The sequence below is a fragment of the Triplophysa rosa genome, linkage group LG18 (genome assembly GCF_024868665.1).
Source record: "Triplophysa rosa linkage group LG18, Trosa_1v2, whole genome shotgun sequence".
Classification (NCBI taxonomy): domain Eukaryota; kingdom Metazoa; phylum Chordata; class Actinopteri; order Cypriniformes; family Nemacheilidae; genus Triplophysa; species Triplophysa rosa.
In genome coordinates this window covers 3,970,305-3,985,797 of record NC_079907.1, presented here as the reverse complement: position 1 = coordinate 3,985,797, position 15,493 = coordinate 3,970,305, and the positions used below count along the sequence as shown (strand labels likewise).

Below are 15,493 nucleotides of genomic sequence, written 5' to 3'. Positions count from 1 at the left end.
CACCAGGGGGAGCAGCCTAAGTTACTTCACACGGTGTTTACAGAATCTCGTGGTTTTCGATTCCGTTTTGTTTCAAAATCGAAATGAATAAAAGTTCAATTTTATTTTTAAGGGAAAGTTAGGGACAGTGTAATATAAATATAACATTTTGACCATAAAAATAATTTTGGCACGTTCCCTGACGTGCGACGTCACGTGCGCCGCTGTTGCTAGGATACGATAAACTCACCCTGTGAACTAAACACGTAAAAATATCAAAACACGAAATCGGGTAAGATATTAAAATGGCTTTTTAAAGAGATAAAGAACTGAATAGTTTAATGGGTGGCTGTAAAAGACGTGCCTTAATATGTTACGCTTGTTTTGTTTATGGCTTAACTTACAGCTCTTTTAACTGCTCACGTGTAACTTATCTGTTTTAAAGACCTTATTTATATTTATGTGATGTCCTTTGGTTATAAATGATAAAAATTAGTGTTTTTAAACAGCAAATGACGAAAAATCTTAACCTAAAGGTGTAATATTCTACATAATTCACTGTATAACACTTTTTAAAAAATATTTACATTATTGTTGCAGTTGTATTTTTTTGTTACAGCAACACAATTGTTAACTTCTCACAATAATTTCTGTCTTTTGATTTTCCATTTAAGTGTGTTATTCTTTTCTCTCTGCTCCTTTATTGATCCAACATTGTCTGCACCTTCTTCTCGCACTTTCGCTTTTCTCAAGCTTTCAATATGGAGATTGTGTATGTATACACAAAAAAGCGCAGTGAGTTTGGCCGCCAGTGTAACTTTTCAGACAGACCTGCCGAGCTGCATGTGGACATCCTGCCCGATCCTTCCCTGGCTGCCAACTTCATAGTGAGAGATCCATGTGATGTAGCCATACAGTGTGCCCAGGACACGTCTGAACATGAGGTGAGCTAGCCATTCCACACAGGCAAAAATATATTTAAGTATAACGTTAATATAACACGTGTATATAACTCGGCCTGTTCAGGTCAACACAGAGCGCTTCGAATCTGAATCAAGAGGAATAAACCATGTGGAGGGTGGATGGCACAAAGATCTCAACCCAGAGGACATGGAGGCGACCATCCGCTACAGGAAGAAAGTGGAGAAAGATGAGCACTATCAGAACACCATTATGCAGATTGCTAGTGTGAGTCATAAAGTATGTTACACTAGGAGTGAGCAATGAGTCATAAATTGACTTTGATTCTTGTGTCTCGTCCCTCTGTAGCTCATGGAACACTGTATCAAGCAGAACAATGCCATTGACATCTATCAGCAGTATTTTGAAGCTGAAGAGGTATTTGAGGAATCCGACGAACAGCCATTGGCTAAGACAATCAATGTCTTCAGGTAAACAAAGGACCAATATATCAGCCAGGCAAAATAAAAGACAAACATTTGGTTGTTCTGACATTATCAGAAAGAACTGAGTTGGGCTGGTCAATAAACGAATCAAATGTTATTTGGCCCAAACTTAACTTCCGGTAGACCTCCACAACGAATCAATAACTGTTGAGTAGTTTAAATTTAATTTAATACAATTCATATTCAAGAAAATATGAATAAATAATAAATTGTGATATTATAACCAAACACAGACCAGAAGTTAACTTCAGGCCAGGTGCGTGCATCCGATGAAACCGTATATCTATTGAATCATAATGTTTGCTGGATTTGTTTCAATCTCTGCGATGTGGTTTTCTTTTAGAGACCCAAATGAAGTGAAGCGCACAGCCACCAGTTTGTCCTGGCACCCAGACGACAACCGCAAACTCGCTGTTGCCTACTCTTCACTGGAATTTCAAAAAGCTCCCAAAAACATGAGCTTTGACTCCTACATATGGGACATTGGTATAAAGTGCACAGCTTTCAAACGCAGCTATTTAGTGATACCTGTAGGGTCACATATTGATCTGATTTTAGTCTTAACACCCAGCATTTCATTTCTTTTCCAACTTTAGAAACCCCAAATAAACCCGAGATGACTCTGAAACCCGTATCTCCACTTGTTTGTCTGGAGTACAACCCCAAAGATTCTCACATCCTCATTGGGGGAGGCTATAATGGACAGATTGGTGAGTTTTATCCTCGGGCCCCGGAGGTTCTTTATGGATGTGTGATTCATCACCTGAGCTTGAATTTAATTGACTTCGAAAAATCTCAGAACCTTCTGAGCAACTTCAGTGGTGCAGTTAGCTTGGCTTCATTCAAATTAATGGTTAATGCAAAAAGTGCTTTAGTCCTTTTCTGAATGGCATGTGTTATGTAAGGCAGACATGGCTATTTTATTCAACTCAGACGTGCTCAAGGTCTAATAGTCTGTGGCTGGACTAATGGACTTTGACATTGAATGCATAGAATAGAATTTTGTATTTAGTGTCTCATCATGACATCTCTGGATGCAAGAAATAAGCAAATTTGTGACTGTGTACTTCTAAAATGTGTGTACTACCACCATGTCTTTGTTCTATTTACAGCTTATTGGGACACACGCAAAGGGAGCCAGCCAGTAGAGATGTCTGCCGTCGAGCATAGCCACAGAGATCCTGTCTACAAGGTCGTCTGGCTACAGTCGAAAACAGGCATGGACACATTTTCCGCTTCTACAGATGGTCAGGTCTGTTTGCAATAACACAACAACCCAAACACGAGTCGTGAATTGTCACCAAACTGAAACTTTCAAAATGAATTTGATGCTGAACCCTGTAATATATACTGTATATTGTGTTCACATGATTAAATACCGAAAGATACTCTAACATTACACCAGGTATTGTGGTGGGACATTCGAAAGATGAGCGAGCCCACAGAAAGACTGGTGCTGGACCCCTGTAAGAAGGGTAACCTTGACAACGCTCTTGGTGCCATCTCGCTGGAGTTTGAGACTACTATGGTAAGCTTTCTTTCTTTTTTCCTCTCATTTCTTGGCTCATAGCATTAGCTCTTTTCTGAGAACTTAAATCTCTGTTGTTTGTGATTTCACAAGCCCACTAAGTTCATGGTAGGCACAGAGCAAGGCCTTGTAGTGTCTTGCAATCGCAAAGCAAAAACTCCAGCGGAAAAGATTGTGTGCACATACGGCGGACACCACGGCCCCATTTATGCCCTCCAACGGAACCCGTTCTTTCCTAAAAACTTTCTGACCGTGGGTGACTGGACCGCTCGCATCTGGTCTGAAGACATCAAAGAGTCCTCCATCATGTGGACAAAGTAAGAACCTCTGTGAATCTATTTTATTCCAAGTTTCTAATCTATTTTAAAGGTCTATGGTACGAAATTTGTCGTCACGTTTTTGCTTCTTTGCCAAAGGAGAACGTATTTACGAAACACGCTCTGTAGAGCAGTTTGTCCGTATGGGGCTACAGTAAAAACATGGCGAATTCTATTTAAGGGGACTCGTGGTGTATGTAGATAGAAATAGCTCATTCTAAGGTAATAAAAACATAACTCTTCATTATGTAAGGTCTTTATACACCTCTGAAGACATAGTTATGTATAGTATATTGCATTTCTGTCAATAGATCCTCCAAAAAATTACACACTTGGACCTTTACGTTTCTTTTCTTTTTAAGTTTGTTAAAGAGTGTTAGATCAGCTGAGTTTGGGCTTCTTCATTGCATAGTAAATGCCAAACTACTGCTGTGTTTCTGATGTATTTCTTCAGGTACCATATGGCCTATCTGTTAGATGGCTGCTGGAGTCCAGTGAGACCCTCAGTCTTCTTCACAGTAAAGATGGACGGGACCCTGGACGTGTGGGACATCCTTTTTAAACAGAACAACCCCACTCTCGGTGTCAAAGTGGGTCCCAAATATCTCCTCATAAATAACATTTCTATGTACCTTTTAAAATGATCGCATAAAGCTTGATTCTGATTGGACACTGTGTTCTCAGTTTTTGTACAATGAGCGCTGAACTGCATAGTTTTCTAATAAAGTCAATCTTTTCAAATTAATACCTGAATGTTTTTATGTTTTTGTTGAAGGGATACTTCACCCAATCATGCAAAATCTGTCATCTTTTACTCACCTTTAGATTGTTCCAAACCTGTATACATTGCTTTGTTTTGCTGAACACAGCAAGAAATTTGGAGGAATGTCAGATCTCACCCACCATTTACTGCCATAGTAGCGAAAATAAGTACTATGGGACTCAATAGGGGGTTAGATTTGACAACCTTCCAGGTATCTTCCTGTGTGTTCAGCAGAACAAAGACATTTATACAGGTTTGGAACAATCTGAGGGTGAGTAAAAGATGACAGAATTATCCCTTTAAGTAGCTTGTGTAGCATGTGATGACTGACAGACTGTACATCATCACTTATTTAACTGATAAAGTTTATTTGTGTATATTTGGTTTTGCTCACAGGTTTGTGATGATGCTCTGTACAGCATCCGGGTGCAAGAGAACGGCCGTTTCCTGGGCTGCGGCTCTCAGCTGGGAACCGTGACAATGCTGGAGATTTCTGCAGGTCTGTGTACACTACAGAAGAACGAGAAAGCCCTGGTCTCAGAGGTGAGACACAAACACATTCACATCATTGAACAACATTCACTCTTTAATATTTTAAGCTGTAAATCAACAAAGGATAAAAAAGTCAACTGGCAGATAAATGATGTTTGCAGATGTTTGAACGCGAGACCAAGCGAGAGAAGATTCTGGAAGCCCGACACAGAGAGATGCGTCTGAAGGAACGCAGCCGATCCGAACAGAGCAGAGAGGACGAAGTGAAAGAGGGTGACGGGGAGGAGACTGCGGAGGAGCTGCTCGCCCGTGCAGAAAAAGAGTTCTTTGAGATTTTGGAAGCCGAGAAGAAGAACGAGAGGAATCAGGAGAAAGAAACTGACAAGGTCTGTGGCAGGACTGATTCTGTATATTTGTAAGGGTGACGTGAGAGAAACAGATGCTTGTGTGTATGTGTGTGTTTAATGGATGTTGTCATGTGTGTTTTTGAAAACAGCCCGTCAAATAAAATTGCCCCCTTTTGTGGAGCTTTATCAGATTGTACCTCATGTTGGGACCGTTGCTTCAATAAGATAAGGGTGCTGGGCTCTATATATAACCTTGGTAAAATGTTTTATTGTGAAAGACAAAGAAAGAAAAACCAGTAAGGTCTGCTGTGTCTATACCCAGAATGCTCTTCTGAGATTGATGAAGATCCGTCTGAACCTGCATGACCAGGGTTAACTGATACAGTTTAACTTTGGCCTTTCCAACAAGCAACAACCAGAATGTTTGTTCTAAGATTATTTCTGTTCTTGTCCCCTGCAGGAGAAAGACGTTTGTGACGAAAAAAACATCCAGGAGAATGAAACTAATGGTGTCGCATCTTATGCAAGAAGAAAAAGTGTCATGTTGAATTAGGATGAGTCTAATAGTTGATTGGACCATGAAAAAGTGGGCGGCACTTATCAGACTGGAGCCAAAGTGTAGGGCAGGGGACTAACATGATGAATGGTACACAATGAGACCCGATTTGTGTATTAAGAGAGTATAAAGGGTCAATATTATAGTGACTTTAGGAAATTAATGCAACTGAAAACTGAATGTTTTCCATAGTCTATGTTTATTATATATTAAATTTCTTATTAAATAAAATACATTTTCCTTTAAAAATTCTGATTGTTATTATTAGTCCAATTATTTCATTGTTGTTTCAGATGTTTTAAACTGATTATTTTGTAAATGGAAACGTTTAATATAGCTTTTGAGTTCTGGAAAATATAATCATATCCTATTTGCTCCATCAATATTTTGATTTTAATAATTATTTTGATAATTAATACATTTTAATAATTACATCCGTCATTATACACATACACATGACATGAGACACAAAATCTTCAAATGGGTCAATGATGTGACATGTTTGACAGATCAGATGAAAAATAAATGAAAAATAAAAATTATACATTCATACAATGCATCTCTAGACTAAACTTTATATGACATGAAGGCAAGATTACTTCAGACTGTCAAATATAAAATCATGGAATAAACCCTACAGTAGCCTATATTTACATGATACTACCATGCAAAAATTAAGAAACCATTCAACAAGAGGATTTCAACAAAATCAAACCTCAGAAGTGGCATAAAGACATCCAACAGCAACACTGAGAGCATGACAAGACACATGACATCTGTGAAAAACTTAAAATTGTCGTAAACGGTCTATTAATTCTTCCGCGGCTGTATATTTATCTTATGTACATTCACATAACCAGCAGGTGTCGCTAAAACCCCACAGTCAGCAAGTTCACCTGCAGCTGCAGCGTCAGACGCGTGTCAGTGAGTGCGCGCTTCACCGCTACCGCTGTCTGATCTCTAGGGACATCAGAAACACAACACGCTCGTGCACGCGCTCAGCTCCACACTCACATCCAGCTCAGACATGGACCGGACAGACTCCACGGGCTTTTAAGCTTTAGGGCTTTAAGAGTCTCGGGAGTCGTGTTTTATCGTTCAGTGTTGTATTATCATCTATGACCGAGTGAAGCGCAGGTGAATTCAGAGCGTCGCGCAGAACCTGGCACGCGAGTTGTTACATTTATTATGTAAGTGTGGCGTAGGCTATGTTGCGCATTCCTAATGTAACGCGTGTGTTTTAGTTTACAAATAACCGAGCGAAACATCACGATGAAGGACACCGGAGAATCAAAAGATCAGCAGCTGACTGTAAGTGCAGTAAATATTCGTTTAATTTTGAAATCTGTCTTGTTGGCATGCGTTTATGCTAATGATAGTTTGTTGACTATTCAGTGTGTCATGTCAATAATATTTAGGCTAACCTGTACATTAGACTGTTCTGCAAATACACAGGCTATATAAAATGTTTAATAGGCTACATCTTTAGTTTTATTCCTGAATAAAGGGAGAAGTCCGTTTTCCAAAGTTTTAGTTTTGTCCGTTAATATTTGAATTAGGCTATTTAAGTTGAATGTGCTGCTTGTTATTGACTATTGATGTAATCTGTTGTAAATTCCCATTTTATTCTCAGACTGCCTGTAGGCTACATTTAAACCCACATGACATCACTCTTGACAGTCTGACAGAAAGGCTCTTTGGGAGCTTAATACCCGCTTTTTAGTGATCCTTTGCCCCCCTCTTAATTATTCACAGGGGCAGTTTAAGTTCCCTTTCTCTTTTTCCACTAAGACATCATTCGTGTTTTAGTTGGGGTAGAATTGACATGGGGTACGTTGGTGTACTTTTCCTACACGAGTTTTAACGGGTAGTACGGATCATACCAATCCTAATAATAATGACTAGCTAAAACGGTTGTTACACTCATAGGTGACGAAATCAAGGGGTAACTTTACCACAAGAGTATTGACTATGAGCAATGTCAGAATTACTGTATCAGGCTATGACATTCAGCTTTAATATCTTTAAGCCTTCAGCTGTAATAATTACTATATTATTAAATCTACTAGAATTTCAGCATCTTTGCATCACCGGCTGTCAATGCACAGTGGTTGATCCTCATTATTTAAACAAAAGTGTCCTTGACATATAAGTAATGAGAAGAAATTGCATCAGTGTTCATCAGTGGCCCTCTACTATCTTCTTTTGTTCCGAGTGCTGAGGGAACCATCCTTGAAAACATCATTGCTTGTTTCATAATGGCCTCTTGTTAGTGACGACTGCCTTTATGTGCTGTACTGTGGCCCCAACAGTTATTTGGATATTCAATGGACTTTTGTTCGAGTTCAACAGCATCACATTAAATTACCAAGTTATGTAAAACATTTTTCAAGAACAGACTTCATATTTACGGTTTCTGTTTTTCAATAACTTTAAACTAAAGTAAAAAACTGCTTTACTTGAAACTTTTCGTGGTCATTTTTTCTATTTCCCAGGTGGCCCTGCGAATTCGCCCATTGAGCGATGCAGAACTGGAGGAAGGCGCCACTATAATAGCCCACAAAGTAGATGACCAGGTAAGAAAAGCCTTCTGTAAAACTTGTTTGTTGTTTGTGTCTGACGGTCAGCGAGAGAGAGATGGACACAATATAAATGTATATGTCGACAGTACCTGTTAGTCCAGGTGTTTAACATTTGCTCTGTTTGTGTGTGCAGAATGTGTGTGTGTGTGTGTGTGTGTGTGTGTGTGTGTGTGCGTGCGTGCGTGCGTGCGTGCGTGCGTGCGTGCGTGCGTGTGTGTTTGTGTACTCGATCTGTATTGAGGACCTCTTTTGTGCTCACTTTAGAGTTTGTGTTTGTGATCCTCATCCATTTGCTGGATCTTTGCTTTTCTTGGTTTGATGGCCACAGGCTGGTGATTCAGCGCTTGTGTAGAGCCTCTTTAAATCAGCTCTCAATATAGCTTCACATTTTGTCCAGTCCTTACATTATTCAGAGAGGAATTCTTACGATGTTAACTGGTATGCTTGCTTTTTATGTATTTTTTAAGATGAATAACTGGGATACAGATTTAACAGACTTGGTGCCTATTGCCTATTGGTGTCATCCTTGGCACATTAATCTAAATTTTGAACATTATTTGATATTCATAAGTAATTTAATATCGTTAAAATATTATGTCTATATTTACCTGATATTCAATATATTGTCCAACCCTATATCTGATGTATATGGAAAGCACTTTCTTGATCTAGCAAACTGTAATCTGATTGGGTGGCTTTGCACAACCCTGAAGACTGATGCTTTTCAATCCCACTTTTATCAGTTCTTATCACATTTGAATGGACCGAAATTCTGTAAACGCGCACATTTTTTTAACGTAAATGTTCTATATACAGTATCTCTTCATAAAGACTGTGCCATTTTTATTTCAGATTAACCCTGCCCTTGACAGCATGTAAAAACAAAACATACTGTGATTGGTTGTTTTACATGTCAGTCAGACTATTTCTGTCTAAGCAGGCGGTTCTTATCATCAGTCTATAGGGACGTACTGCGTGACACTAGTGCAAACTGCATTGATATTATGCATGATATATACTGTATATTGTCATACGTGAAGTGCTCTTCAATGGCACGAAGTCCATTCATCTCCATGTCTAATTTTAAATCTTTGTTTAAAAAATAATTTTGAGTCTTGTTGATGGAAAAATAGTAGGAAGATCACAGGCTAGTTTAAGTGTCTCTGGGGCTCTCATTGGCTGTAATGTCCAGATGCTAACCTAGGTATCAGGGTTAAATAGATCCGGTATTAGTTGAATGAAAAGAGTGGGCTCAGCTAGTCTGTCTCAAGGGTCTGAGTCACAAAGACAATTAGCTAGTGCTCTGAAACCTCAGCGTGGCATCAGTGTGTTTAGCTATCTGCTTCTGTGCCACATAATATTATCGGTCCGGTATATGAAATTTAGCGGCATCTAGCGGTGAGGTTGCGAATTGCAACCAACGGCTCACTCCACCCCTCCCTTTTGAAGCACTACGGTGGCTGACACAGGAAAAAGATATCGTCACGTTTTCACTTCTTTGCCGAAGGAGATAACGTATTTACGAAACGCGCTCTGTAGTGCAGTTTGTCCGTTAAGAGCTACTGTAGGTGAATCCCCCGCGATGTATGTAGATAGAAATAGCTCATTCTAAGGTAATAAAAGCATAACGCTTCATTACGTAAGGTCTTTATACACCTCTGAATAAATAGCTGTGTATATTATATTGCATTTCTGTCAATAGATCCTCCAAAAAATGACACACAGCACCTTTAACAAACGCATTAGCCTACCTAGTTAATGATGGATAGCAAACGTTCATCTCTGTGGCTGTTTGTTTTCAGTTCGATACAGTATATCATTGAATAGATAACACTGGCTTGTGGTGGGTCAGCTGATATGTTCGTGTTTACAATCAAGAACTTAACAATACAAACTGGTTGTGCAAGGGCTCATGGGATTAGTGGCTTTTAAAGAAAGGTTTAGGTGTTGTGTATTATGTTTGTGCAGTCATCATGTATAGGACAAACAGAACAAAAGTACCAGTACCAACATATGATACGGTTGAGTTATGTAAAAACACATAAACACACTGATATACACACGCCAATTATTCACGCTCATTGGGTGTCCTTTACTTCAACAGGTGTTCCACAGAAATGTTCCTTTCTTATTTGTTATAGCTTTTAAAGGATCAGTTCACCCCAACGGTGAGATTGCTTAATACATTTCTTTGTTCCGTTGAACACAGAAGAAGATATTTAGAAGAATATAGGAAAGCAAACAGTCGAAGGGCACTTTTGACTACCATTGTATTTTTTCCTATATGGTAGTCAATGGTGGCGAAGTACTTTTCTTCCAAATATCTTTCTCTGCGTTCATCAGAACTAAGAGATTTGGAACAACTTGAAGGGTGAATAAATGATGACAGAATGTTTATTTTTGGGTGAACTGTCCCTTTAATGCAGAAGAGTTTCCAGATTAAGATCTATGATGCACATTCTTTAATTTGATGTCCACCTGGAGCTTTTGTGACATTTCTTGTGATTTTTGTAGTTTGAATTTGACCGTAAATCTATAAGAAACCTTAGTGGAACTGTTCTGGTAAAGACACACAATTAATAAATTAGACCCAATGTGATCGATAAACTGCAATTAATATTACCAAAAACTACCAAATCATCACCATCTAAACACAAAATAACCTCACAATGTAGCCCACCCCCTACCTCATCTCCAGATTTGCCTACAAACTAATCTAAGATCCCTTCTTATCTGTTCACAGCCAGCTTGCCATATGGTGTCACCATCCACAAGTAGAGTAAGACATGTTTTTTGTTTATCAGTGTCGATGGCGTTCTCCCTCTGGACAGCCGAGGCTCAGGGAGGGGTTAACCTTAAGAGGATGAGCTCATCAAGATGGGCTTTAGATGGCTTAGACAGCAGCCACCTGCTCTTCTGTACCTCCAGCCACCTGACGGGTTTAGGATCATGCAAGCGTTGGTGCACCAAAAGTTTCTGATGAATCTGATGGGTGGACTTGAGCTAGACTTTATTTAAATGATTGAAAGCTTATAAATTTGAAATGGTGCTTCGTTAACAAAACACATAACAAAACCAGAGGCTTGATAACATTTTGTATAGTTCACAAAGCATGAGCTAATTCTTTGTGTTGATGCAGTAAAAGCCTTTAACAAATTGGTATTCATTAACCTCTGCACATTACTGTGGCGGTCAGTAGCATTAGTGTGTGGCTTTAATTATTTGAACCACCAACAGACCTAGACGATTCACTTTAAAGAAATAATATTTATTTACCCTTGTGCCATTCTTACATGGAACACGAAATGTGTTTTTTGTAACACAGTATATTTTTCGCTCTTGTTCGATATAGTGACAGTGAATGGGGACTGGGGCTGTCAAGCAATATACTGTAAGGATAAACATGCGCCTTAAAAGTAACAGAAAACTTATCATTTGTGTGCTGTATTTTAACTCAGAATTGAGTTGCTGCATGTGGGCATCTTAAAGGAACAGTTCACCAAAAAATGAAAAATTCTGCCATTATTTACTTACCGCCAAGTTGGTCCAAACCTGAATAAATGTCTTTGTTCTGATGGACACAGAAAAGATATTTGTAAGAATGCTTGTAACTAAACAGTTCTTGGCCACCATTGACTACCATAGTAGGATTTTCTTTTGTAAAGATATTTTTAAAGAAGATATTTTGAAGAATTTAGTAAAGTAAACAGTTCTGGGGCACTTTGGACTACCATTGTAATTTTTCCTTTTTTATTCAGTGGTGGCCAAGAACTGTTCATTCTTCCAAATATCTTTCTCTGTGTTTAGCAGAACAAAGAAATGTATACAGAACTGGAACAACAAGAGGGTGAGTAAACTATGACAGGATTTTCATTTTTGGGTGAACTGTCCCTTTAAGACTCTTATACATGTATAGACACACCCTCAGAAGACTGAACCTTTCCTTCACCTGTTCTTACCTGTGTGTCATTATACATTGATGGTGCATATCAATGAGGCAACTTAGCACCTCTCCTGTCTACAGTGACTTGCTTTCAAGAGTTCAACACGACTATAGCGTTCCACGCTGACGTCATACATGTTTATCTGAGGGCTTAGATGCATACAGTCGTCACATTCATTGATGTTTACTAAGCATTCCTCCACAAAACCTTATAATAAGCGCCCGTGACAGAGCCATAACTCTGTAATCACATAAGTGAATTATGGATCATAAACGATTAACGCTTCATCTTGAGCCTCGTCGTTTAGTGCTGCTTGTTTTCTTGGATCCTTGTTGACAAAATGGACATGTTTTATGCTACATTTTTGTAATATCAGTAATTAAAAATAACACTGGACAAATAATAAATATCACTCATAGGGCGAAATGCATTGTGATATTTCTCAATTTTTTAAATCTGTTGAATCTCCAAACGCTGACCTGGGGAAAGATATTAAACCGAGACTGGCAGCACGAAATGTCAGAGGAAGTCAGAAATCACCGTGGCTGTAATTACACACTCAGTATGTTCCCGGTGACATTGGCGGTGAATGAGTTTTGGATGCCGTGAGGGATGTGTCTCCTTTACCTTTTAAAAGTTGTTAACTGCTCTCCTCAGCAGGGTTCTGTTTTCAACCACTCACCCTACAAACTGCGCCCTGTCGTCATGACAACACACAGACAAGGTCAGGGCATTGTTCGGGTCTCTTTTGTCGTCCCCCTTCGCCAAAGACTGTAAATGCTGATGGACTTGATGGTTGTGGGTCTTCTGAGCTCCCAAACGATGCTCTCAAACAAAACATATGAACCGTTATATGAATGCCAGTAGTGCACTTTTGAGACACTCCCTTAAAATCTGTATAAATTTGTATTCCACTAGAAAAACGTTTTCGAGTGACATGTGGGAAGTTAATGATGACAAAACTTTAACTCGCGACTGAACTATTGCAGAATGAACTTGAGATTATTGTTACAGTACATTTCTTGATCGATTATTCAAACCAACAGTTCACGAAAAGGGAGTCAGCTTCCGGTTTGCATTGAAAGTGCAGATGATATTTACCCATGATGCATCTTTTTTGGGTTTTTGCATACGATTCCTCAACAGGTGGCTTGGGCATCTCACCCCTACAAGAGGAAAAGCAAGAGGAAGAACAGAACCCAAAGTTTCCCTTTATAGACCTTGGCAAGTAAACAAAGGCCTGCATTCATCCGAGCTCAGGTCGTACCTGATAACGTGGCAAATTCTCCCCTTTGCGCGCAACAAAACCACCCCTTTGGACCTTCTGTATTCGGTTACTGTCGCCTTTCAAGATTCCTGCTTATGTGTCCGTGAAGAGATTCAAATTGCTCTCACCTTCAGTTCTATAACGGAGAGAGTGAATTAACAGAAAGAGCCCCCTCGCGGCGTCCGTCCCGCCAGCCCACCTCTCAAGCACGGATCAAAGATATTCATATCTTCTGTAATTACGGTCATGGGCTTTCAAAGCGCTCCCTTGTGCGTCCTCCGGGTTCACATTTTCTGGGTTCGGCTGCTTTTTTGCAGGGTTATTTGGTACGGGAATAATAAATGTAAGACTTAGAGAAGAATCTGACAGAATAGCGTTTGGTGTCTTTTACAGGCGCACTGTTTGAATAGTCTCGCAGCTCGGCCGAGAAATAGTTCTCCAAACAAAACCGGCATTCAACAGTCAAGATTTAGTCGAAGTAGTGCTGGGGAAAATGCCAACTGTTAGACGCGGCTTTTTACTGGTTGACTTTCTCCATTTGTGTTTTATGGCGAACGCACCCTGGCCGGCTCTGTAAATGTCCATCACTGGAGTACAGCAGCTTTGGACGGGTACACGGGGCTATTACAGCCAATGTTGTAGTTTTCCACTCTTCGGTTTTTATGACTTTAATTCAGACTTTTAAAAATGATCTTTTGTTGTATAAATGGTGAGACAAGCCAATTTTAAAATGCTAAAACTTTTTGTATGTATTTTCTACTTGCTATGAGGCAGGTGGTATTAAAGGCATAGTTCCCCCAAAAATGAAAATTCTGCCACTATTTTCTCACCCTCTTATCATTTCAAACCTGTATGACTTTCTTCCGCAGAACACAAAAGAAGATAGTTTGAACCTATTTTGCACAATGCGAGTGCCTTCGCTGTTCGGTTTACAACATTCTTCCAAATATCTTCTATTGTGTTCTGCGGAAGAAAGAAACCCATTGAAATCATGATCAGACGTGACACTACAGTGTTTAAAAAGATTGTTTACAAGCTTGAAGTCGAGTGGCTGTGTAGAACTAAAACACTGTCTGATCTTATAGACGCTCATCCTGATCGCCGTAGTCTTCTTTAAGTGGATCAACAAATGCCTCCTTTACTTACTTACGTACTGTACAGACCCAGACTATTCTGGACTGGTTACCTGATCTTCCACTCTCTCTCTCTCTCGCTCACTCTTCCTCTCTTAATCATGTACAGTAGGGTGGGCTCTGTTGATGAGACGCTGAAGAGGATTTCAGGGTGATGGAGAGTTCTTTCTTAGCATGAGACCTTCTCATTGAACGTTTGATTGTCTGTAATGTATGCATGAGATCTGCTTTGGTCCACAATGAATATGGAGCTAGATAAATAATCTGGAGGTTGGCATACAGTACGGCTTTTGTTTTGGCTAATATACAGTAGACACAATTTGAAATTTACGTTGACAAATATAACCTCACATTTTTAGTCCCATGTGTTTCACCATGAAAATAACCTTGCTGCCGATATGGTTTGTAGTTTAATCATTGAATCAGTAATAATGCCACAGCACCGTGCCCAATTCTCTGGTCCAAGTACGTGAAATGTAGCTGGGTCACTTAGATCTCTTGAGGCCCTCAATAACTGTTACACAATCTAAAGTCTGGCATAACTTCAACTGTGCCTACTCTCTTTCCATCTCTCAGGAGTAGTTTGTGTGATTAGAATGTGGATAATGGACAAACGAGGAATAGAGAAAGAGAACAACAGGGAAATTAAGACAAGTAATAAAATGACCACGGCACTGAGGGGGAATATGTTGTTGGTCGCGCAATACACCAGAGAACCCAAATATTAGACCCAGCACAACAGAACTTCATAAACAATGGCCTCCCCTATGAGTCTTATACAGCTTGGTTATCAACAACACATGTGATCATATTAGTGTGTTTATTAAGTCCGTGGCCCACGTGTCTGGTGTTGTTGGTTTTGGATGGCCTTAGTGCAGAGTTGCAAAGGATTGCGTTTGACTTGAACTTGCGCAGTGAGTTAACTGGAGCTAGATAGATAGATAGATAGATAGATAGATAGATAGATAGATAGATAGATAGATTGATTGATGTGGGGCTCTTAGGTTAGATTGAACTCCTCCATTCTCTGAAGAGCCCTCAGCATTGTTATCATGGCTGTTTTAGACAATAAAGCTGTTTTGAAGCTCATTGTGGTCTTTGAGGTCTTATTATGGGCTGTTATTTAGTATTATCTGGCACTGTCGCCGGTCCCTCAGCACCTCTCAGCTGTCCTGCATG

General features: G+C 39.5%; 2 protein-coding genes across 2 annotated transcripts in view; both read left to right on the top strand.

Annotated features, from left to right (window-relative positions):
• Positions 1–193: 193 nt before the first annotated feature.
• Positions 194–5,577, top strand: dnai2b (dynein, axonemal, intermediate chain 2b). Its single transcript, XM_057358928.1, has 13 exons — positions 194–271; positions 733–923; positions 1,006–1,167; positions 1,249–1,370; positions 1,729–1,871; positions 1,982–2,095; positions 2,498–2,637; positions 2,791–2,913; positions 3,007–3,230; positions 3,685–3,820; positions 4,390–4,536; positions 4,647–4,871; positions 5,293–5,577. The coding sequence occupies exons 2-13, from the start codon at positions 741–743 to the stop codon at positions 5,383–5,385; spliced, it is 1,812 nt and encodes a 603-aa protein (XP_057214911.1). The 5' UTR covers positions 194–271; positions 733–740; the 3' UTR covers positions 5,386–5,577.
• Positions 5,578–6,352: 775 nt separating this feature from the next.
• Positions 6,353–15,493, top strand: part of kif19 (kinesin family member 19) — a 34,035-nt gene continuing 24,894 nt past the window's right edge. Inside the window, exons 1-2 of the mRNA XM_057359298.1 lie at positions 6,353–6,699; positions 7,884–7,964. Of these exons, the coding sequence (XP_057215281.1) occupies positions 6,661–6,699; positions 7,884–7,964 (120 nt within the window). The 5' untranslated portion in view covers positions 6,353–6,660. The remainder of the gene's footprint in view (positions 6,700–7,883; positions 7,965–15,493) is intronic.

Excerpts from the sequence above, each read along its gene's own strand:
- dnai2b (XM_057358928.1), top strand. The coding sequence starts at position 741 with ATGGAGATTGTGTATGTATACACAAAAAAGCGCAGTGAGTTTGGCCGC. Across the intron at positions 1,168-1,248 it reads CCATTATGCAGATTGCTAGT|CTCATGGAACACTGTATCAA; the intron begins GTGAGTCATAAA and ends GTCCCTCTGTAG. Across the intron at positions 2,096-2,497 it reads AGGCTATAATGGACAGATTG|CTTATTGGGACACACGCAAA; the intron begins GTGAGTTTTATC and ends TTCTATTTACAG.